This window comes from Myotis davidii, unplaced genomic scaffold, assembly GCF_000327345.1.
Source record: "Myotis davidii unplaced genomic scaffold, ASM32734v1 scaffold916, whole genome shotgun sequence".
NCBI lineage: Eukaryota > Metazoa > Chordata > Mammalia > Chiroptera > Vespertilionidae > Myotis > Myotis davidii.
The window spans coordinates 1,804,535-1,829,000 of NW_006288013.1; the positions used below are offsets into that span (position 1 = coordinate 1,804,535).

At 45.4% G+C, this 24,466-nt stretch overlaps 1 protein-coding gene across 6 annotated transcripts in view; it reads left to right on the forward strand.

The window, feature by feature from the left end:
* Positions 1-24,466, forward strand: part of TENM4 (teneurin transmembrane protein 4) — a 498,342-nt gene that overhangs the window by 374,658 nt on the left and 99,218 nt on the right. For all 6 annotated transcript variants that reach the window (XM_006759877.2, XM_015561430.1, XM_015561431.1 and 3 more), the window contains 2 exons: positions 6,083-6,268; positions 20,805-20,951. In XM_006759877.2, the coding sequence (XP_006759940.1) occupies positions 6,083-6,268; positions 20,805-20,951 (333 nt within the window). The remainder of the gene's footprint in view (positions 1-6,082; positions 6,269-20,804; positions 20,952-24,466) is intronic.

Consider the following 24,466-nt stretch of genomic DNA (forward strand, 5'->3'; position numbering starts at 1 on the left):
AGCAGGAAAGCACAGATCCTTGGGTGAGGTCCCCTCCACCCCCCACTCATGTCAATTTTGAGCATCTTTGCAGAGAAGAAATTTTATGGGAAAATTATCTATCAGTCTCTCCCTTTAGGGGAAAGGCACGGCTTCCCCTACCAGCTATTTTAATGAACAGGATTGTAAAGTAAGTCAGGACAAATTAAACCATAGCCCCAAGATAGGGCCTTCATCCAGGCTCTTATGAAATCAACATTTAATGAGAGGAGTCTGGGGCACAATTAACCAATAGCTAAAACTTCTATCTTCCCCTACCCTTTTCACCTCTTCCTCATGTATCCACCTCCGTTACAGAAAGAGAATAGTAGTGACACAGACATTGGCATGAAGGGTGATGTGTGTGTGGGTGTAAGGACTGAGACACTTGAAACTTACAGCGATTTTTGGTTGAATACTGGAGAAATGAGTTTCTTTTCTTTTTTTTTTTTTTTAATCCTCACCTGAGGATATTTTTCCAATTGATTTTTAGATAGCGCGGTAGGTGAGAGAGAGAGAGAGACATTAATGTGACAGAGACACATCGATTGTTTACCTTCTGTACACCCTCCGACTGGGGCCAGGGATGGAGCCTGCAACCCAGGTACATACCCTTGACCAGAATCGAATGTGGGATCCTTCAGTCCTCCAGCCGACGCTCTACCCACTGAGCAAACCCGGATAGGACAGAGAAGATGAGTTTCTAAGAAGGTTAGGTACAAAGGAGATTGAGCCCGTGTGCATATGTTTAACCAAATAAATTTTGCACAGTATGGCACTGAGCTAGAGTTGAGCCAACTGACATAACACCTCTTCCATGGAGCTTTTAAAATTCATCTGTTCTCTCAACAAATATTTGTTGAAAGCTCATGCTGTGCCAGGCTTGGTGCCTGCTGTCAGGGAACCATAATGAATAAAAGCTAGAGCCTGCCATCAGGTGGGCTTTAGAGAGATAGATGTGGACAGGTGAGGCAGGACATAGGTGGGATGGGAAGGGGAGTGTCTACGAAAAGGCCTGAGGTGTCATTGGGCCTAACCTGGTTCACCTCCAAGGACCTATACAGCGCAGTCAAGAACTTTATAGGCGTGGAATTTAGAACAGTGGGGCATTTTCACCTGTTTTCAAGAGGATGCCTAGGCTACAAATATAAATAGCTTCTAACTGGGTTTTGAAGGTCTTGGCTGATGGTACCAGAGAAAGGGCTTAATATCCAAATTTTGAGGCTGTTACTAGAACAGCAAATATTTTGCTCTTCAGGAAGATGCTACTCTCCCAGGTGACTAGGAGTTGTGCTGATACAGAACGTCTTAGGTCCCCATCAGTCAATCATGTACATAGCATAGTTGACATAGAGCTTTTCACATATACTTCTTTCAATTATCCCTCCTCACCCTGTAGGGGACCATTATTACCTTCCCCATTCTGGTGGTGAAGAAGTGTGGCTCAGAGAGATTAAGTCATTCTCTCAAGGACTCCACAGGGACCCAAGGAAATTGGGGGGTCAGAATCTGAACCAAAGTCTATCCTATGAATTGTGTACTGCATGGAACTTCAGAAGAGTCCTCCAGCTCTGACCCTCCAGCATTTAGTAAGAAAGCTCTGATGTTAATCACATGAAAGTCAGCCAGCATTTATCAAATGCTCACCTGTACTGCGTGTGTTGCATAAACAAGAATTCACAACTGATCTTCTGACTTCAGTCTGGTATACGTGCCACTCCACCTCATTTCCTTTTTTATAAGACTGTATGGGCACAGTTGATCACACACGGCACTAGGCTAGCAGCTTCCCTTCCATTCATGTTGAGGTTTAATTGATTGAGCGTATGTCTGCCTGCCATGCTAGATGTCCGCTTCTGGAGGTCAGGAAAGAACCCTGTCATAGTCACCACTGGCTCTCCAGTGCCCACTAGAGTGAGAAATTACGAAATTAAACAAATGAGCGTAATTCCTACACCAGCTCTCTGCAGAATGGGTGTCATCCCTGCTTTACATTTGAGGAGACTTGAGACCTAGAGACCAGCCATGACCCAAATTTCACAAAGTCCCACTTACGTCACCTAAAGGGCTTATGAGCTGTCAAAGCCCATTTTTTAGCATCATACTGTTAGGTTTTCACCACCACTCTGTGAAGTTCTGTTTGCTTTAATGTCAAAGCAGAATCTAGAAGGAAAAATAAAGGAGTTCCTTTTATTTCAAGTATAAAAGTATATATATACACTAGTTTATATAAATACAATAACAACGGTGCCTATGGCTTGAGGACAAATGATAAAGTAGCATCTCTGGCTTCTGAGATGTTAGTTGGTCCATCCGCTCAGGCAGAAGAGACCTGGACACTGACAGGTTGTGTGACTGTCAGCACCCCATAAACATCAGGGTCCCCCTGTTCAGGCCCCTTCCATTAAAATGTGTAAGAGGTCACAACCCGATGTGTAAAGGGCGGATGAAGGGGTGCCCGGCCACCAGGCAACTGGCGCGCTCCAGGCCAGGAGAGCTCGTCTAGAGGAACTGGCGACGAAATGGGGCGTTTGGATGGACAGTTCCGCGATCTCTGGATGAGAACTCTGGAGGATCTCATTTCACTTCACCTCTATCCAGGGTCCGACTTGTCACAAAGGATAAACAACAGAGCCAGAAAATGGGGAGATGTGCTTGAAGAACCAAGTTCCCCTCAAAGGAAAAGCTGCCCCTCTGCCTCTCCGTTCCCTTATCTGGAAAATTCCTGTCTTGTAGCATTGCTCTGAGGATTGTCCAATGAGGAAGAAGGACCAGAAGACCACCTGACCTTGTAGAATTCCCTTGCATTGTCTGGATTTCAGTAGCATCACCTCTAGGAAAGATAGCAGCATTGTTTAACAGTTCAATGAGACATGGTACATGAAGGGTTTTTTGCAAACTGTAAAACCTGAATAAGCATTCATTATTAAACCAAGAACAGCTTTCCCACACATTACCTCATTTGCTCTAACACCAGCCCTGTGAGATGGGTGAAGTGGGAATTATTATTCCCATTTTACAGAAATGAAAAGCAAGGCTCAGTGAATTCCATAACTTTCAACTTGCAGGGTATCCAGCCAACAAGTGGCAAAGCCAAGAGTAGACCCCAAATCTGTCTGATCCTAAGATTCCTGGTTTTCCTTCATTGCACATAAGCAAAAAGGTGTGAAAGTGAGTAATGGTTGCAGATTATGTAGTTAGTCTTGGAATGCCAGTATCAGTCTGTGTTTTGTCTGGGCTATGATTCCTGGAGGGAGGGGATCATATCTTATTGACCTGTGGATTCCTGGCATCAGGCAAGTCTCTGGCACATAGTGGGCATGCATGGAATATTATTGGAGGAATAATGAATCAGTATGAATTTATCAATACCTGCTATGTATTAGGAACTCTGTACCCTCTGAACTGGGTGCTATCATCATCCCCATTTTACAGAGGAAGACACTGAAGCTCAGGGCCAGTGGATAGGCTGCCTACGGTTGAATAACTGGCAGAATTAATATTTGGAGCCACATCTGATTCCAAGTCACTAGCTTTTCATCCCACTGCTTCCAGCCTGCTTAATAAGGGATTGAACTACCTATTGGCTAAGACCTGAAGTCAAGTTGTGGAGAGAGCCTGACTCCTCGGCTCTCCACCCCCATCAACTCTGCACGCCCTGCTGCCTGAAGCACCCAGGCAGTGGCCCCACCTCGCTGCCACTATAAACTGCTACCTGAAAGAGTGCCGAGTACAGCCAAACAGATGCCAAGCCAATCTTCCCTCTTGGCTTCCCTGGAAGCTCTAGCCCTGAGTGCAGGCTCTGCCTCCAGAGTCAGCAGGGGCCAGGGCCCTAGGAGTGAGGTGCAGAAGGGATGGGAACTGCAGAAACAGGACTCGGGGAGGCCTGGGGCCTGCAGAGTGTCATTGTGGTCTGTGTGCGAAGAAGGGAAAGAAGCTTGAAGGGCATTCTGAGAAAAGCCCATTCCCGGAGGACTGCTTGGTGGAATGACACTGCTACACCCCCTCCGGCCCCCCCCCGCCCCCACCTCACTTGGCAAGTTTCCCTCAGGGCAACTCACTAGAGATAAGCAGATAAATAGTCCTGGACTGATTTCCACCAGGCTGAGGAGGGTGTTTGTGATCTGTTTTACAGTCTCAGGCACCTCTAGCCCTAGGCAAACACAGATTAATCCATTAGCCAACAACCTTAATTAAGGGTCAGTTCTGAGCCAAGATTTGTGTTGGGTATCAGGCCTAGACCTGATTAGAAGAATTCAATCCAGACTCGGGCGTCCCTAGTCTGATACTGAGACAGACACAGAAACAGCAAACCACTCCACCATGTATGTAGTGTGGGAAGGCCAGGAGCAATAGAACAACCACAGGATGAATCGAAGGCGACTCCTCTCAGCAGGAGGGACACTTGAGCTGAGCCTCGGGGTAGATGATGCTCTGTAACATGGAGGGTACTTATGATGTAGACATAAAGTTCCCTTAGAGCCGGAAGGAATAATGCCATCAGGTCCCCCCCTGCAGTAGATGAGGAAACTGACACCCAGGGAGGGGAAGTGACCTTCCCAAGGTCACATAGCAGATTAGTGGCTGAGCAGGCACAGATCTTGCAAAACTGATCCTTGGACTCCTAGTCTAAACCTCACTGTCCCGAGAAACATTTCTTGAGTTCGTGGCCTTTGCCGTTTGCCAAGCCCTTTCTGTCATCCATTTTACTGCATGCTTATCACAGCCCTGAGGGTCAGCACAGGGGCTATGAGGCAGCATCAGTACTGCCCACACTCTGCACATCAGAGACATCAAGGAACCTGGCCAAGGTCACGCAGCTCAGAAGCTCCTGAGTCTGGCTCTACGTCAGGGCTCTTGCACCCATTTTACAGCAGCCTCTCTCCTCTGGGCAGCTGAGGAACCCAGTGTGTTACCGCCTGTAGCATCTCCCTTCTCAAGCAGTGTGCTTGGCAAGGTGTCTGGCATGGGAACTCACTGTAATTGGTCACTCACTGTGTTATTTTTTAATTCTTGAACATTTTAGCCATTGCCTTATAGACTCATAAGAAGGACTGAGCCTCTAGGATCTCATTTCTTTTTTTTCTCAAAAATAGCTAGATGATCAGTAGCTTAGAAGGGAGTAGTAATGGGTAAATGCAATTTGGTACAGGTGCCAATTAACTTAATTTGAAAGAAACTAAAGGTTTTGGGATTTTCATTTGAAGATGGTTGGGCCACAAGGCACAGAATCAAGTCAGGGTCTCCCTCTAGAGCCCTGGCAGGGGGCATCGTGGCCATGGTTGGTCAACCCGGTCCCTAAACAGCAGTTGTGTTTGGGAGCCTCCACAGCCTCTGCCTGGATGATCATGAAGCTGCGCTGACCCCAGGCCCCAGGGGCTTATGAATCAGGTTATGTACGTGTTGGTGAAGGGCCAGACAACTCCCCCTGTGGAGTGCCCCCCGCCCCCCTATCTGATTGCTTTGGATCAGAGAGGCCATTTGGATGGTGCTTGGAATTGCAGTGGCAAAGCACTGAACATACACCTGGCAAAAGCACAAACCAGCCACCTCCTAGAGTACATGAGGCCCAGGGTCCAGCCTTCCTTTCACCCCTCGTCAATCAGAGTCAAGGTTGGACCAAAACGCAGGCCCCAGAACATGCCCACAAGCCCTTCTCTGGTGATCGCAGACTCATCCTCACTGTTTTCACACATAACCAGTTTTTAATTAAATTTGACTTTTCCTCCCATCTGTTCAGCGGGACAGTCCCCTTTGGAAATGGCAAGCACAGACGTGGGGACAGGCTGGCAATAGGGGAAGCAAACAGAGCAGAGCCCTTCCACCCATCCTATTTTTCGAAGAATGGGTTTGGGACAGGCTTCTGCCCGGAGAATTGTTCTTGTCCGAGGGTCATTGTCCACGGAGATTAGCTTCCCCAGCCCCTGGAATCCCAACTGCTCCCAGAAGCCAAGGAAGGTAGCCACGTGTGACTCTTGTTCCCAGCAACAACTTGCTCAGTACTTTTTTTTTTCTTTCTCCTCCCTCTCCTGCCTCTCCTGGCCCCTCCTCTTCCTCCCCACAGAAATCTGTGCTGCCGACTGTGGGGGCCACGGCGTGTGTGTGGGGGGCACCTGCCGCTGCGAGGAAGGCTGGATGGGGGCAGCCTGCGACCAGCGGGCCTGCCACCCGCGCTGTGCAGAGCATGGGACCTGCCGCGACGGCAAGTGTGAATGCAGCCCCGGCTGGAATGGCGAGCACTGCACCATCGGTAAGATGGGCTGGCGAGCCCGGGGTGGCTTCTCTGACCTGCACGGTGCCTTTGTCTGTTGGGTACTTCAGGGCCAGGGCTGACCCCACTGCATGTGGGAACTGGGCAGAAAGTCCTTTCATCTGGTGACATTATGGTTGGCATTTCCTAGACATCAATTGGACTAAAACTCATCACTGGACACTAACCTCCCTTCCTCCCCAATCTGCATTTCCCAGATTCCAGCTGGTTAGCATGCCTTGCTAATTAGCCCTTCCCAGGCCAATTGCAGTGTAGCTCTGCATTAAGGAGCCTGGGTTCAAGAATGAGGCAGAGGAGTCTCCCTTAGCAGCTGTGAGCAAGTCCCAGTGCCTCTCTGAGAGCTTCAGTTTCCTCACCTATAAAATGGGAATAATAATGCATGTAAAGAGCTTAGAACAGGCTGGCACATAGTATAACACTCGATAAATATAGCCATTATTATCAAATTCACTCTCTGGTTGGGAGGCGCTGGGCTTAGCTCTGAGCCCTTCACACCCACTGGCGTCCTAGTCCTAAGCTCCCAAAGATTCCCGGAATCCTGAGGAAAGCTTCCCACAGGCCACATCTGCATCCCATTAGCCTAGGACCCCTCCTCCCCTGTCCTGGGCTTCCGTCCTGTCTGCATTTGTCTCCTTTCTCCTCCCTGGGGGGCTCCTCAGCACCAGGGCCCCTGCTAAAGCAGCTCTGTTGGCAGCTTTCAAAACAAGCCGATCACTCCCTTCCCTTCTTTCTGCCTTTCCCGCTGCTTTTGTTGATTTTAAACACAGCCAGACATTTTGCTTGGTTTATTATCTGGAATGAACACTCACCAAAAGCTCTTTATTGAATCAACTGGTCTGTGGATGTGTGTTTTAACTTCTTGCATTTTTTTAAAGGCGGGTTGGATCAGATGGTGCGCACATGCTTCCAAAGGCAGGATTCTGGGTGTCTCTCCCGCTCTGAGAGTCACCTCTTGAGTCTTATAGCAACTGGGAGACAAGCCCCAAAGCTTTGAGGGGTAAACAAAGGAATTCTGAGCAAACGGAGCTGCCTCTTATCTCCTGGTGTGTTTTTTTGTGTGTGTGTATTTTTTTAGGCCCCATTCCTTTTGTTTTATAGCTTGAAATCCATGCATAGTCACCATCCCTGCCCTCACAATATCACTCTTTATAAATAGCTGTAGAATACCTTCTACTTAATACATTGATAATAATGGCTCCTAATTTTGAATACTTTTATTGTGCCAAGTGCTGTGCTAAAGGCTTTCACTGCATTATTTTGTATTCCTAGTAGTCACCCTGTAAAGCACACACGTTATTCCCTCCTCTGCAGAGGCATCTGGCCCATAGCCTTCCCAGAGGCCATGTCTCCCTATTAGGATTAGCTCAGAGTTCCACACCTAACTCACCAGCCCACACTCTTTTCAGCCACACAGAGCCCATGGCAGCCCTCCCTTACTTTTCCATAGCATTCATCTTGCTGTGACTTCTGGGTGGCTTCTTGTGTCAGTGTCATCTTACCTTGTGATGGACCTGAACCCCCGGTAAAGAGAAGGGGCTCAAGTTCCTGGCGGGCCCTCTTCCTTCACCTCTGCTTCCCCTTTCCTGCATGTCTGAGGACAGCTGACCTTTCAGCCTCCCCAGCCCACAAGAGGCCCAGCCCTATTAAAACTAACCTCAGAGCTCAGAGGGAGGACATTTCTGTTTTCCTGGCTTGCTCACAGTCTTCAACTCGGCTTCCCAAGTTCCATAAAGTTATGGATGTCAGACATTTATAAGATAAAACATCAAATTTGAATCAGATGATGAGGGACTTAGGGACATTCTCTCCAGCACAGTCACGGATGACGCATGACCGGCTTGTGGGCAGGCTGGGCTACATGTAGTGTCTCATCTCATGGCTGTTCATCAACCGGACCTAAAGAATGTCCCTTTTGTTTTGCTGCCAAGAAGTCAAACCACCCCCTCCCACCTCCGCTGCCCACCCTATGGTGAGTCTTTAACAGCAGATCCCTCCTCGGAATTTCGGATGCATCTTCCCCTCCAGATAAGACATCCATCAAGGTGAACGTGCATGATTTGAGAGAGAGGTTGATAGTCATAAATACCAGAAAAATGTCACAGGACATTGAAGCAGTAATGGCTAGTCATAGTGGCTCAGATGAAAGGACGCTGGCTGGGAATTCCATTATCTTTCATTGTGTGGTGAGCATTTTCCGTCCCTGTCTCATCTCCCCGCATGGCAACTCGCTCCCCTGGGTCTCTGCCTGTGGCCAGCTGCATCCCTGCCAAGCGAAGGAGCACCTCAGTGCTGAAGGAAGGCTTTGTAGCCTTGGGGACAGGAGGGCAGGGCCAGGCCATGCAAAGGAGGGAAACAATGGCGGTGCCTTTTTTTAAATGGAAATAAGAAGGAGAAAGTCCTTTCTAAACTTGGATGGTAACAAGAAGCAGTTTCTTATATTTCCAGGGAACTTCTGCTCCCTGTGAGGATCATTTAGGAAAAGGAAAAAAATGCTGATGTGAGAAGTCAGAAATTCAAGTGTTACATTTTCTTTTGTTACCAGATTCTTATACAGCAGGTCATTCTACCCTCGCTAGCTCTGATGCTAGAGTATATTTATGCCGCACGCCAGGGAGAGAGCCAGGACCCACAACACTGACTCGGAGATTTCCACGCAGTGAAGGCAGAAGCGAGGAGGGCCTGTTTATTCACACTGCCACCCTCTCTAAACAGAAAAGCGGGACTTGATTGCTTTCAACAGCTGGCTCAGACGAATAAGCCAGGTCTGCGCTCCTCATGGTCAAGTCCTCAGCATCAGGACCTTTTACCCAGTGACATTTCCCAGAGCAGATTGCTAACCTTGGAATTGAATAGCTCCTTTGGTGGTTTTGCTCCATCTTTTAGCATAGAGGTTGGTTTTTGGAATAAAAGGGAATTTGACAGCGACATCCTCTTTATCAGGCAGTTGTGGGGGGTTTTAGTTAAAAAGCAAGAATATGTCACATTGAATTCTAATCCCTTGAGAATTATCTGTCTCTTTGCATCTTCAAGAAAGGTCAGACAGACCACAGGGTCAGTGGGGGCTTCTGTTTCCCCCTCTGTGAATCACAGAATGGGGTGGCGGAGGCCTCCTGGTGTCCACAGCATGGCACACCCATCAGTCAGCCTGAATCTGAGCTACCTGCTCCTGAAAATATCCGACAGATAAGAAGGAATTTCCTATTTTTGCTCTCACTCGTCACTAATGCTCCCACTTGCACGTATCAGGGATTTTCAACCTTTTTCATCTCATGGCACACATAAACTAATCACTAAAATTCTGCAGCACACCAAAAAATATATTTTTTGCCGATCTGACCAAAAAAAAAAGGTATAATTCTGATCCATTCACACTGGACAGTTATTGTGTTGGCTATTGTCGTTTTTGTTTTGTTTTGACAATCTAAGGGAAGTCAGTGCTCCTAACTAAAATAGTCAAGAATTGCTTGTTTTAAAAATTCTTGTGGCCCACTGGTTCAAAATCACTGGCATATATGGAACCCAGTTTTCCTAGTCCAGAATTAAGGTAAGATGGATTGATTTCTATCTATTTTTCAAATATATGGTCAACACAGAGTCACCAGAAGCATGTTTTGGGATATCTTTTCCAGAAATTTATGGCTCTCTTAAGTCTAGGGCTTGACCTCCAATTTTTTAAGAGAAATCTGCAAATCACAGTTAAATTTAAGAAGGTGTTCATTTTTTTTCCTATTTCTTTGAAAGCACTGCTCACATTTTGGATCACTTCTCTGATTGTTATTTTATTCACTTCAGTGCCCCTGTCTATAAAGACTCAAAACACATGTGGGAAATGCCAGCTTCTGATTACATTGGTGAAATTCCAACCTTGACCCCAAAGCGGTGATTATTCAAGATGCCAGATATACAGAATTATTTACTAGGCTTCAGGAGAGCTGTCCAATCACATAAGTCTTGATTCTTAAACAAACCCTCCTCTGGGAGTAAAGATCAAAATAATACTCTGATGATGCCATTGCTACAGTGAGCAAAGCCAGATGAAGAGAAATTATAAAGAAAGGCCACAAGACCTTCTGGAGTTCTTTGTCCACTTTCAAATGGTAGCTCTCAGAGTGGGGTTTTGTTTTTTCCTTTGTTGTGTAATTGGAGAATCTTCAACGAAAAAGTCTCAAGTTACTCATGAGGCATGGGTACCTGTGTGATGGCCCCATGCATATCCCTCCTCAAAAGCATTCTCTCACAACATGGCCTGCGACCTGACAGGACAGATGCTAACAAGGATAAAGAGAAAATGGACAGGAATCCACTCCAAGTTATGGGAGCAGTTGATGGTTCTGGGAGATTTTAGCCCATGTGGTAGGCGTGGGAAATGAGGAAAGTTAGTGGGCCCTGTGAGTTCCTGTCAGGATGATGCCAGTGGCCACTTACTCATTGACCATCCAAACAGAGAAGAGTATTAATGTATCCAACATCTTAACACGAACATGACTTTGATGGTTTGCCATTCGTCTGAAAGAAATTTAGGTGATTATAGCCACCCCAGGCATCGCCCTCTATAATGAGCCTTGTTTAATCTGGCCTAATGTGTTCTTATGATACAATGATTTAAGCCATCTGAGGCTCCTGGGGAAGAAGAGTGACAAGCCTCTGGCCATGTTCTCCATAACCTCAGGTTGGGGGCCCCCGAAGCTTCTTGAGATTATCCTCAGAGAAACTTTTGTTGGTACAGGCAAGTCAAGGAGAGAAGTTTTCATGTTGGAAGTCATAGAGATGCTAAAAAGGTCCACGACCTTCCAGGTCAACCTCATGCCAAAGCTCAGAGTCTGTGTCATAAACAGCTGTGTGCCACCACTGTCCTCTTGCATAGTGAGGGGAATGTAAGAGCACAAGAAACATGTGTGCACTGTTGAAAAAAATAAGCATGGCCCAAGAGGAAAAGTGACTCTACTGCCATCATCTCTATCCTGAAGTTCTGAGGAGAAATATGAAGAAATTTTGTGAAGTCTGAATCCACCATTCATAATGCAACCTTAAGGAAGTTTTGCCATCTTTACGTAAAGTTAAGACTTAAAAATCATGATGAATTTTTAAGTGACCATCACTTATGGCCATATGTGCCAAGATTATCAAGCAATGAAAGCAATAATAGTATGGGCTTCTGCCTAAACGGTATTGGACTTCAGAGATGTGTTTATCATTTATATTTTCAAGAGCCAGAGACAAAGAAGCTCTATTTCATTCCCAGGAAACTGCTGGACTTAGTATGGACTGGCTGTTATCAGCTTTTGGGTTCACAGTGTGGCTTGAAGTCACTGTGCAAAGTGGCCTCTTGATTTGTGGAGTAAGAATTTGAAGTTTTGAAAGTCCACTTCTGTCCCCTGAAACCTACAACACTGATTACAACATGAGTCTACCTCTGTCACCTCTACTGGCTGCTATTGCTGCCTGCAGTCTAGAGAAATTAGTAAGCATTTTTTAAAGGTATTAAAAGCATATTTACATTCAATAGAGACCTTTATTAGTAAAACATTCTCAAAAGTAGAATGGCACTAGAAGAGCGAGAGCTCTGAAGTCAGCATCTGGGTGTGGATATACTCTGTACTCATCGCTGGAGCCAAGGTGTCATCATTAAGTTTGGAGGCAAAGTGTTTCTTGCTGGAGAACTCTCAGAGTGGATACTGTGTGGTGGTATGGCCATTTGGATCACAGTGTTGGTGTCTCATTCAGCCTATCATCCTTCCCAACCCTGTGAAAGACATCTAGGCTCACTCCATCTCTTCTATAGCTGGAGGTCAGAGTTTTTACAAGAATGTGTGACTATGACCCTCAGCAAAGCCCTGCAGATCTGAAAGCTAAGAGCAACAACTGAGCCAGGAGATCCTGCATGTTAGTGCTGCCTAACAGCACATCCTGGGAGGCGATGTCTGAGAAATTTTAGACCCCTTTGCAAAATTAGATGAATGAACTTGACTAAGACAAAAGTGACAGATGAACCAAGAATCAAGAAAGCCTTCACCTTAGCCAGAGGTGCTTCCCGGGATGTTTTACCTGTGGGCTGGCCCTGGTTTTCATTGTCTGGCATTCCACAGCATTGTTCATTGGCTCCTGCTTACTAAGCCACTCACCTTCATTTTCCCTGGTATAGCTTATTATGTTGCGGATGCCACAGCATCTATCAGAATGAAGAGGAAGGTGCAGGCCCAGTTAAAACCTCCCCTTCCCAAATTTCCACTTGGTGTATAGCCTGCAGGAGCATATTTCATCTCAAAACAGAGACCGCATGGATACCCAGACTAAGAACAGAGCCTCTCTTCCACCAGTCTTTTGAGGCAAAGATATTCTGATAAATAACAATAGTATCTATCCAGAGGATTGAAAAAATAAAATGTATGGTTTTTTATGAAGAGAGTAAGAATGTCCCTACAGTTTAGAGAACCCTAGGGCTTCCAGATAAGGCCCCACCATTGCAGTCTAGTCCTATTTACGGACTTTTGATTCATGTATGAAATTGAGCTGAGGATGGGGGCCAACCTGGCAGAAAGCATCAGGCCCTTCAGGAGACGGCCATCTGTCTGGCCTTTGTGGGAGCACACATGGAGGAGTCATAGAGAAGGGGATGAAAGGGAAGCTCCTCAAATGATTAGGGCTGCAGCCGAAGTGGGAAAGGTGAAATTGGGTTCCTGATTTATTCTGCGAATGAAGAGGTCTGCCCTGCTTTAAACACACATATATGCACAGTGGGGTTTCTTTCAGAGCAAGATTTGACCCCCACCCATAAAATAAGATTGCCAAATGATTCAGTGCTTGGATACAACCCCTCCATTGGGGAACAAAGCATTATCATTCTGTCTTTTGAGTTAATAAGCATTGAGAAGGGGTCAGGTTTTCTTTTCTTTTTCTTCTTTTTCACAATGACATCCATTGACCAGCACCTCGCAGTCTTTGTAAGATGCACCGAGGAGAGATGCCTCTTACTTAGAACACCAGGCATGCGGCACCCAAGTCTAGGTGGGCACATGTGTCCACAGAACATTCAGGAGTGCAGACAGATAACCTAGTGGTATATTTGACTAAACACTCAACCCACTTCCCTAGAGCATATCAAATGACTTCAATATCACATAGTTCTAAATGCCAGTTTCCTGGGGACCCCACTGCCCAAACAGGGTGCACCTGTTTTTAAACCACTGCTGCCCCAGAAGGGAAGTTGGATGCTGCTCTGGGTAGACAAAGGGCAAGTTCTCGTTTTCCATAGAGTTGAACAAACCTGGCAGACACAGGAGGGCGGCCACTTTCGCAGCTTCCCATCCTCCTTTTCCTCCCGTTTTCCTTACCCATTCGTCATCTTGTTTGTATGATCATATTTGGGTGAAGTTCCTTTTGGCCCTTCCTGGAGAATGTGCTTGCTCTCCCTCCTCCTCTCTCATGGTATCCTGTCTTTGATTTTATTTTCCCCACCATGGCAGGTGTGCCCCAAATGTGGGTGCACCCTCTTTGTCTCCTCAGCACCTGGCATGGTTATGTGGCAGGCAGTGTTGCACTTATTTGATCCTACCTTAAATGTCCTGTCTTTTATTTCCCAAGCGCACTATCTGGATAGGGTAGTTAAAGGTATGGTCTTCCTTCCTCTATTTTCCTATTGTCTTTGTGTGTGTGTTTGTGTATAAGCATAAAGAAGAAATGCGTATATAAAAAAGTGTATATACACCCATAAGCATGGTGTCTAGATACTGCCACATCCCCAGCTTTGTCACAGCATCTACTGCCCAGTGGGTGGGTGTTTCGTCACAAGGTGATTGATAATACCTGGAGTGTCATTCTTCCCCCAAAAGTGCTCAATCTGTTTGTGACATTACCATTGTGCTATTGTCCTTCCCTCCCCATACACACATACACTCCTCATGCTTTCTACCCCATCTCATGTCACCCTGCCCATCCCTTATGGCCCCTGGTCCATTAGAATTAAGATGGTGGGAACCAGGGTGGGTGGCCTGAGAGAAGAAGAGACCCCAGAGCAAGCTAAGAAATCTGAAGAGCTACATTCTATCACTGCCGTGTTCACTCATCCAACAACCACATACGGAGCACTACTGTACTAGAGACTGTGCCAGGCTCTGGACAAAGGGCAAAACAGACCCTTTACCTCAGGGAGTGGGTGGTCTTTTGTTTTGTTTTCCTTTTCAGAGGCCTGGCTTTGGTAAGTGTTCTCTTTGAACAGTATTCCCTACAGGCAAAGTTATTCCTTCTATTTTAAACATTTATATTAATTAGGTAGTGCCTAGTTTTCCAAATAGGCCTCATTGCTCTAAGAATAAGTCTCAGGATGATCAGATACGTGTGCTCCTAAAGGATGCCAACTCCCCAGGAGAAAAACCACACCCTATCTTTTTATCCTTAAGCCCTGGCACAGCACCTGGCTCAGTGGTTAAGGACTTGTGCACTGCAGTCAGGCTGCCTGAGTTGAATCCTAAGTCTGACAATTAACGAACTAGCTGACCGGGAGTGAGTTACATAACCTCCCTTCACTTCAGAGTCTTTATAAAAGAGGATGATAACAGGACCCACCACCTAGGGTTGGTGTAAGGATTAAGTGAAATAATGAATGTAAAGCACTTAGCACATGGGCAGGCATGATGCTCAGCAAACATTAGTTATGCTATTCTAGCATCATGTGCTCATTCTCACTCTTAATATGGAGGACTTTGCTGGCGAGACTAATTTGTGAAATTATAAAAAAAGGTGAAATTGGCTTTTAATAAGAGATATCAACTTCTGTTAAAAACTTATGGAGAAGATTTAGGGGAAACATAAATTACTAAATGCTTTTCAACTAGGATATCTTTGCCAAAGACTGCAAGGGTGTTACTAGACTCATCGGTGGATGCCTGGTGTTGAGAAGTTCCTGTTATTTCACATGTTGATTTTCAACTGAGAATAAAATCTTTCCAGTAAGAGAGAGTAGTACCTGTGAGTCTCTATAGGACTTTCACAAATAATCGTTAGAGGAATTATCAAACTAGATTAAATTTAAGTGTTACCCTCTATTTGGTGAATTTTTCCTATTCAGTAAAGTATTGCATATTCATGAGTCAGTGAATCATAAGTTGCTTCAAAAGACAAATGGCAAAATCTATGTCTGAACCAAGCCCCTATCTGGCTAACTTTCTGGTATAATGGGTACTAATCCTAATAATTCAAAGACCTATATAATGCAGGCTCTGGACTTATCAAAATAGAGTGTTTTGCAGTTCAAAGACAAGTCAGCTTCTATTCTGTGCTTTCCAATTGTATTGGTAGAGACTAAAGAAACAGCATTCACTCAACAAATATGGAGGCCAGGAAATGTGGAGGCCACACAACAGAAACAGTCCCTTCTCTAGGGTAGCCCACAGTCTAGCAGAGAGGACACTAATAAAACAATTCCAACACGATGAGAGTTAAGATAGGGGAAGTCCAGGGGCCTACTTAGCAAGGAGGTCTCCAAGTTCAGAGGGCTTTAAAGACCAAGACTGTGAACGTTTACATAAACAAACAAGAAAGCCACTGATGGTTTGGTTTTTAAAAGCAGGATGACGACCTGGTAACATTTGTGATTTGGAAGGCTAGATCTGGCCACATGTTGGAAAAGGGCTGACGGAGAGCATTAGGGGACAGGGAGGCCAATTAGACTATTGCTGTTATCTAGGTAGGAAATGATGGTGATCTAGATAACACTTCTAGGGAAGTGACGATAGGGATGAAAAAGTACCAGAGGACCAGAAAGAGAACCAGAAAGAAACGGGATATTTTGATACATTAGATGGGTGTGTTTTACCCCCTTAACTGAAAAATAAATAACACCAAGGATTCCAAAAGTCTTCTCATCATTACTGCTGCTAGCATCAAGGGGGGGCTTCCTTGTAGGCTTAGCAAAAGGTGAAAGATAAAGCGGTCCCTTGTCATTTAAAGGGCATCATTTCTTTTGAAAAGCTTAGCCCTTCTCTAACCCTTAAAATTACATTATTTTGGCTCTAGCAAATGCCTGGTGTGAGTCCTTCCAGAGGGAACTGTTAGTGTCACTTGGGTTCTCTGAATTATTGATGAGCTTCGGGGTTTGTGGAATTAATGAGCTTCAGCAGTGGGTAGGGATGGACATATTGCTTTAAGAAAGTCAGCAAGTCACCCCAGAGGAGCCTTCCTCATACTGGCTAATGGGGGTGTGATTATCCCAGAAGCAAATTGCTAGATGAGAGCAGACCTCATTCAACCAACAGGTACTCAGGGTCCCTCTGAAACCCTGAAACTGATAGGACAGTGCAGATCCTCAGGGCATAAGTGAGTCCATTTAAAGAGACTGACGGTGGATAAAGTGCCCGCGATTTCCCATGGAGGGCTTTCCCTCCTGGAGAACACCTGTTTCTCCAGGCAGTTTCAGAGCAGCTCAGGATGTGTGCTCGAGGCACTGAGGGCTAAGATGTGCTCCCTAGAGCAGGGCTTCCCACAGTGGAATGGAGTATCCCACATTTCTGTAAATGGTTACAGGGGAGAGTTCTGAGGTTAAAATGGAAAAATGTCCTTATAATCTAATCTGGTTTCTTTATTGTAGGACTTTCAGAGCCTTTACTAAATTAACATTGAGTGTGACTTTCTAGGATAAAACAGTAGGATGCAATGTTTCCCAAACTTATTTGATCTCAGAAGCTTGTTTTTTTATGACCTCAGAGAACTAGTAAAATTCACACTGAGACATACTTTTTGAGATAGAAGACCCACTTTAAATCCTTTCTGGAACAAAGTAGGGTAAGTAGAATATAAAATACTTCAGATAAGGGGATATATGGCATCTCTGTACACCCCAGAACACAAGCCTGACATCCAGTCAAGCTTGTTGAAATTAAGAACAAAATCATCAAAGTTGATGTTGCTTTGACTCTCTTCCTGGGTTGGTTATACTGGAAGGAACTAACAGGCATCTCATTCAAACTCTCATTTTATGGATGAAGAAATTGAGGCCAGAGAGGAAAAGTAACTATCCCAAGGTTCCACAAGTTAGTCAGACAGTAGGTACCAGAACCGAGGTCTCCTGCTCCACTCATTGATTCATTGCAACAAATATGTATTGAGGATCTGCATGGCATGAATTAGGCCCAATGTTGCTTTTATGGAGTTTACATTCTAATGAAGGGAGTAAAGCATTAAACTAATTGCAGAATTAGTAAATTACATATGCTTGGGACAGTTGCTCTCAAGAGAAGGACAAAGTGCTAGGAGAGAATGAAATGGTGGGTGGCCTTGGGCTGAGACACTTGGCCCAAACCCATCTCGCTGCTTCCCATGTGGATCCTCATGTCACTGGGCTTGTCTGACTGAGGTCTCTTTCACAAGGTTCGTATTTATGAGGACCACAGTTTTTGACCCAAATGTTGACATAGTTTGACAAAAGGTATTTTCTGGTTTGTGGATTTCTTAGTGTAGTTATACAACATTAAAATAAATAAACTCAATAATAATATTAATAATAATAGCAGCTATCTTTTATTGAATACCTACTTATGTTACCCACTGTGCTAACTAGTTGACATCCATTATTTCATTAATCTTCTCAACAACTCTTTGAATTAGTTATTACCTCCATTTTACAGATCAGAAAATTGAGGATTAAAGAGTTAAATAATTTGCCAATCATCCCACATGTAGTAAGTAAAATGGTGATGCTGGGATTTGAACTGAGGTCTGTCCAGCTCCAGAGTCCACACACTATTACAGCACATGGTTTTAAAAAAAATAGGATTAAATATTGTGAAATTGGAACTGCTCTAGAAATTTAGGATCTGAAATATATAACAAAATGTTATTTAGTTTAGAAATAACAAATGTAAGGTGTGTAGCACAGTGGCATAGACCTTGAGTGTATAGCAACTGTCATTGTCATTACTGTCCTGAAGCATCTAAATCGGAGATTGGCAAACTGCAGCCCATAGACCAAATTTGGCTCATCACCTGCTTTTTGTAAAGTTTTATTGGAACACAGCCATGCTCATTCATTCATAAATTGTGTGTGACTGCTTTCAAGCTATAATGGCAGAGTTGAGTAATTACAACAGAGACATTATGGCTTACTCGCCTAAAATATTTATTATTTGAAACTTGATTGAAAAAGTTTGCTAACTCTGATCTAGATACTTGCCTCAGTTTACCATTGCGCCTTTCTGTGAGTCCAACCTGAGGTTGTGGGTACAACATATATTACTAAAAATAGGAGGTAAAGGTAAACAGAAGATTCAAATATTGTGTTTGAGCTATAAGTCAGGCTGTGTTTATTATGCATAATTATCTTATTTAATTCTCCCAACTACCCCATTTTAAAAGTTGTCTGAAGCTCAAAGAATTACATAATGCCCAGGTCCTACAGCCGCTGAGTGGTAGAGCCAGCCTTTGATATGGTTCCCAAGCTTGTGCTACTGCACAAGAGATGTTCTTTGCATCTAGAGCAAGCGAAAACAAGATATCACCATTCTTAAAATTTGGACCTTGTTTCTTCCAAGACTGATTTCAAATACAAATGAGGCCTAATTGACAGGAAGTTCCAGCCAGCTAGACACGAATTTGAATGGGACTAATTGGAGAACGAGGGAGCCTGTAATTGTTTAGACCAGGAGGGGTGGCTGATGTTGGCTAAGGAGTTAGAATGCCTGGGTGGTCATCTGCCCTTCACAGCACTGCGCCTGGGCTTTTACAGCTGCTTCCCCCTCCACACACACACTTTTGGGTGGCAACACTGGTGTTTCTCACCTTTCCCAACAGGCTTCTGCTGTGCAAAGGCCACATAGCCTATGCTTGCTTCTAAACTTCTCATCTCTCCTAGGCTTGGCGTGCACACTCAGTAAATGGTTCTTCCTTTGAATGGAAAACACAGTGGCCAGGTTGATTGATTGGTTGCTGTGTTGAACATCTCATATAAATGAACATGTTCTTTTCTTTTACGTTGCAATAACAGTCAACTATCAAAAGTCCTTGAAACACTAAAGTTTTAGATTCTAATTGATTGGCCATTTAGTGAGTGTCTACCTTAGCCTCGGTCTCATAGTGGACAGCTACATTCACATTTGTCCCATTTAAGATAAACAGGTCGATTCTCAGTTATTTCATGGCAGAGAATTCAGTTTGTAGTCAGACTTGTAGCCGTGTGCTGCTCATAATACTAAATTAAGTGTTATAGATGACAGAGTGCTTTCCCAGCATATCTTTCCCTGAGACTGAGCAGAGGCAGAGAGAAGACACGGAAGGCGTGCCAGTGAAAGGTGGTTTTTTTTCTTTTTTTTTTATAGCTCCTCGGAGAAAGGCATCAGCGGGATTGTGAAAATGGGGACTTGAATGAAAACCACGTAACTTGGCAGATTCTCAGACATAGATTTCTGAGCCCACACACTCAGAGAGAGGGTCATCAAACACCTGTAAATCTATTTGAATAGTAATAAAAACTCCCCACCTTATGATATATTCAAGGCAGAGTCTAAAAATGGCCTGACCCTTCTTGATGAAATCATCCGCAGCCCTCTCAGACAGATGGCCCTCCTGCGTTAGGTTCCCACCATATTCTGTACATCTCCCCTAGGGCACTTAGCAATGAAATATTTTGCTTACACAAATCTGTCTCCTTTGATAAGCTACATGCTTCTCAAGAATAAGAACTAGGTCTTATTCATCTCTGTTCCTCCAGCGCTAGCCCAGAGAAGATGCTTACTAAGTGACAGACAGGCAAACAGATGTCCAGATGAACAAAGTTAGGGGAGGGCAGGCTGCCCGTTTCTGCATTTGCAATTGCTGACAGCCCTGGTTAGTCTCTCTTGTGTCAGTCACCAGGGCTCCTCTGGGTGTATAGCCCTTCTTAGTGGCTGCAGATAAGATGGGAAGAAAAAGACCCAAGGACACCTCCTCAGAACAGACAGTTGTTTAGGAGAAAACAGGACAAAATAATTGAAACGCCTGAGGTCCAATACAGCTGATCTAGTAACAAGAGCTGGAAAATGGTGCAGCCTCTAGAATGAGACCCAGAGGTTCCGAGGGGGGATAAGGAGTAAACAGAGAGATGATTTCTTTGCCCCAAACAGCTGCCAGAGACAGGAAAAACAAGAGTGAATAAGGAGCAAGAATCGGGCAGAAAGCTCCATTGGTCAGATTCCAACAGGCCCACGTCCACCGACTCTCGCTGTAGAATCCTGATCACTTTTGAAAGAGGAGATTTTAGATGCAGAGGGTGTGGGTTTCAGACCTATTCCTGCCACTTCCTAACTGTGCCACCTCCTGACCATGCCCCCTCCTGGCTGTGCAGCCTTAGCAAGTTCTCCACCTCTGAATCTGGGTTGCCTCTCAGTGAAGTGACAGTTCCTAATGCTACTGGCCTCCCTGGGTGCTGAGGGCACCAATGTGCTGATGGGATGTGAAAGCATTTTGTAAGTTGGCAGGCGGAGTGTGAATGTGTGTGACTGCAGTGGCCCATAGACAATCCGACCTCAATTCTGTGTGCTTTGCTTTGCAGAGGGTTGCCCTGGGTTGTGCAATGGCAATGGCAGATGCACCTTGGACCTGAATGGGTGGCACTGTGTCTGCCAGCTGGGCTGGAGAGGAGCTGGCTGCGACACATCCATGGAGACCGCCTGTGGTGACAGCAAAGACAATGATGGAGGTAAGGCTGTGGCACCCATGAGCTCTGGGGTGGGGGGAGATTCAGGGTGGAGTGTGGGCATTATTACTGAGTTAACAGGCCACCAGTACACCATCTGGCTAGTCAAAGAGGCCTGCAAGGCAGGCATAAAATTGTACATGCGGTCAGGATGAGCGCATATCACTAGTTGTTCCATTTGAATTAATTAAAAGTAAGTAAATGAAAGTAATTGCCATCCGACAGCAAGTGCGCAAGAGAAGGCATATGGAGGACAGAATTTTTTAATTCAATAGTGAATGAGTTGCCCAATAAAGCTATGAGAACCCCCTCACTGGAAGTGCACAAGAAGAGGCCATCCAATCCTGTATCCCAGGAGGTGGCAGAAAGGATGCTTCTCCAAGGTTAAGTTACCTTTTCTCTTCTGTTCCTCTCCAAGCACACTGGGGACCACCTTCTGCCCCTGTGGGTTTGTAATAGAATCTGTCTTTGCTGTTGGATTTTTTCTAACAAAACCCTAAGGAACAGAAGCCTGGTCTTGTGGAACATTTATTACCTAAGAGTGAAGCTCTAACCCCAATTCTTTGACTGCCTGTGTAATTGTAAGCAAGCTGCTTGATGTCTCAGGGCCTCATGCTTCCCATTTCTAGAATGAAGCTATTGGATCATGAGGACCATTCCAGTCCTTACATTGGTGCTAGAATTAGCCTTCATTTCTCTGTTGTGTAAACTTGGATAAATACAACCATGATGTGGTCTACTTTCCCAGGAATATGGACTGATTCTTCATGACTCTACCTGTCTTTGGAGTTATAAGGAGAATAAAAAGATAGAAAGATGAAAAAAACTGAAACAGTTAACCCTTCTTTTCTAATGATGACCTAGTTGGTCTGGTCCAGATGTGTTTATGCAGCTCCCTCATATTTATGCTAAGGGGCTTTTCTAGTATACAGCAGAATAGGAAATCAACAGGCCAGAAACTTTGTATGCCACCCTTTTGGGAATTTTCTACTTAGAGTGATTCTATAATCTCAGTGCACCGTAAGGATTAAAAGGCCAATTGTGTGTTATTGTGATTACTCTGGTTCATTTGCCTTGAGTTGGCTGTAGCAAGCTGGAAAGGGCTATTTCAGACTGCTGGTCTTTATCTGAGCCAGCTTTCATTCCTTCTACCTGCAGCCCGCATCCAGGAAGTGATTGGGCCTGTCCACCCAGGCCTGGGCCCATGGAGTAATTGTCAACATTAGCTCTTTGAGCTGGGCCTTGGTTGCCAGGAGAGACAGTGGGTCCATGTTCTCTTCCTGACACCTTACAGGATTGAAATATCCTGTAATCCACAGAAACTTGAGTTCATTAGTTCTGTGCTCCATAAATACCCAGAGTTCCTATTGTGGGGCCAGAACCTAGGCACAAAGATGAAGAAGTCTTGTCCCTGCACTTCTGGAATTCAAATGAGGAAGAAGGACCCAAAGTGAAGTGCTAATGGGCGGTCATAAGGGAGGTTGTAGAGTCAGACATTGGTCATTGTGGGAATAGGTAGGCATTCATCAGGAAGGTGACACTTGGGTAGGTCAGTGTTTCTGGAAAGGAAAGGGCTTTCCATTAAGAGAGATCATGATGGCAAAGGAACAGAAGGGCACCAAGTGTCCCTTGGTGATATCAGTGGTCTTCTGGCAAGATAAAGTGCAATAATATTTGCTCTTCATAGGAAAGAGATGTTAACCTAAATTATCTGCATAATTTGTCCAGCAGTCCCTTCATTTCACCTGTGTAGACACAATTCCAGTGACCAACAGACATTTTATGTAATAGAAGAGAAGGGCAAAGGGGCAGCCCCAGGAAGCCACTCTCTTCTCAAGAGTCCAGGATCTTGGCCAAAGCCTTCAAACAGCTATTGAACATCTGGGTAGCAGCCGAACTGAATGTCCTCGAGAAATGTGGGGAGAGAGTGCATCTCCCCAACAGCACACATACAAAAATGGGTTATTAGACAAGGTTCTCTTATTCTCCCACGTGAAACGCAATCCCAGTATACCCTCTGTTTGCTATCCTTCAAAGCCAGCTTTCCCAGCACTAGAACTCACACCGCACAAGAGTGAGCCGTGTTTAGCTGTGGACTGTCTACATGGGGAAGCCCATAGCCCCACAGCTTGGGTTGGAGAAAGAGCTTCTTGTCATGGGAAACGGGGTTGATCCAGACCCCAGGGGACAGGGCCTCCTCCAGCTGCTCTGAGAGATGAATGGCAGGAGCTACAAAAGAACAATCAGAAAACCCCCACATTTTTTATTAAGGAGAATATACCTCTTACATTTATGAAGCATGTGATGGGCCTTTACTTTGTAGAAAAGCCATATAACAGCATGGTTACCTGAGATCACTCATTCAACAAATGTTAACTGAATGTCTACTCCATAGCTGGTCCTGTCCTGGCTCCTGGGGCTTCAGAGATAGTCCCTGCCCTTGTGAAATTCATAGCCTGGAGGGAGAGAGGGTGGCACCCAGTAGCAATGCAGGGGGGTCATTGCTGAGATGAGGAGGCACCCACTCATTTAGCTGCTACCATCAAATGCCTGGATGCCCCACTGGGAACTTGCTGTGCTCCCGCTCCTCTGAGCCTTCCAGTCTGGCTGGGAGGACAACCCATGTGTCATCACAATTGAGAGAACAACCAGCTGGGGAGACCAGATTATTGAGGGAGCTTGGCCTTGGGTTCTCAACTGTGAAATGAGGAAACCTGTCACCTCAGAGCCCTCTCGGCCTTGTGGGCTCTCCACCCTTTGGGGGAGCCAAGGGCTCTCTGCTTTGCATGATGGCACAGATGAAACAACCATGCAGGTGGAGACGGGGCCATCCTCACTGGCCTCTCTGTCACTCTGGGTCTTGGCCAGATGGGGACGGTTTTAGTGGAGGGAGAAACAGGGCAGGCTGTGCAAGGCAGCACAAGAGTGAGCTGTGTTTAGCTGTGGACTGTTTGCAGTGCAGACAAGCACACATTTGCTGGGCTCCTGCTGTCTGCAAGTCACAGTGCTCCTTTCTGACGAGCTATAAAACCAATGAACATGGCCTAGTCTTTCTCCCTCAGGAAGCTCACAGTCATTTGGAAGAAATGTTATCCAAACCACTACATCTAATGGAGGCAGAATGAAACAAGTGCCTTCATTTCAGCCATGATGTGGGCCACACATCCCAAATAAATAACTCAGGGTGGAGGGAAGAAGTATTAGGGACTCACTGAATGATTATTCTTGGCTGATCTGACTCGGGGCCCTGCAGAAGGAATCCAAAGAGTTTAATGTTGAGTGACAGACAGGACTGGAAGAGACAGAGAACACCGACTCCAGCTCCCTCCTCCTACTCCCCGGCATGTTACAGACAGGGAAGAGGGAGCCCAGAGAGGGAATGTGACATCATACATGTCCAAGTCACACAGAAAGTCATTAACACGGCCAGACTGAGACCCAAGCCATTCCATGTGGGCCTGTGAACCTAGAGCATTCCCACCTCCTAATGATTGATTTACCCTCCTCCTCCTAAAAAT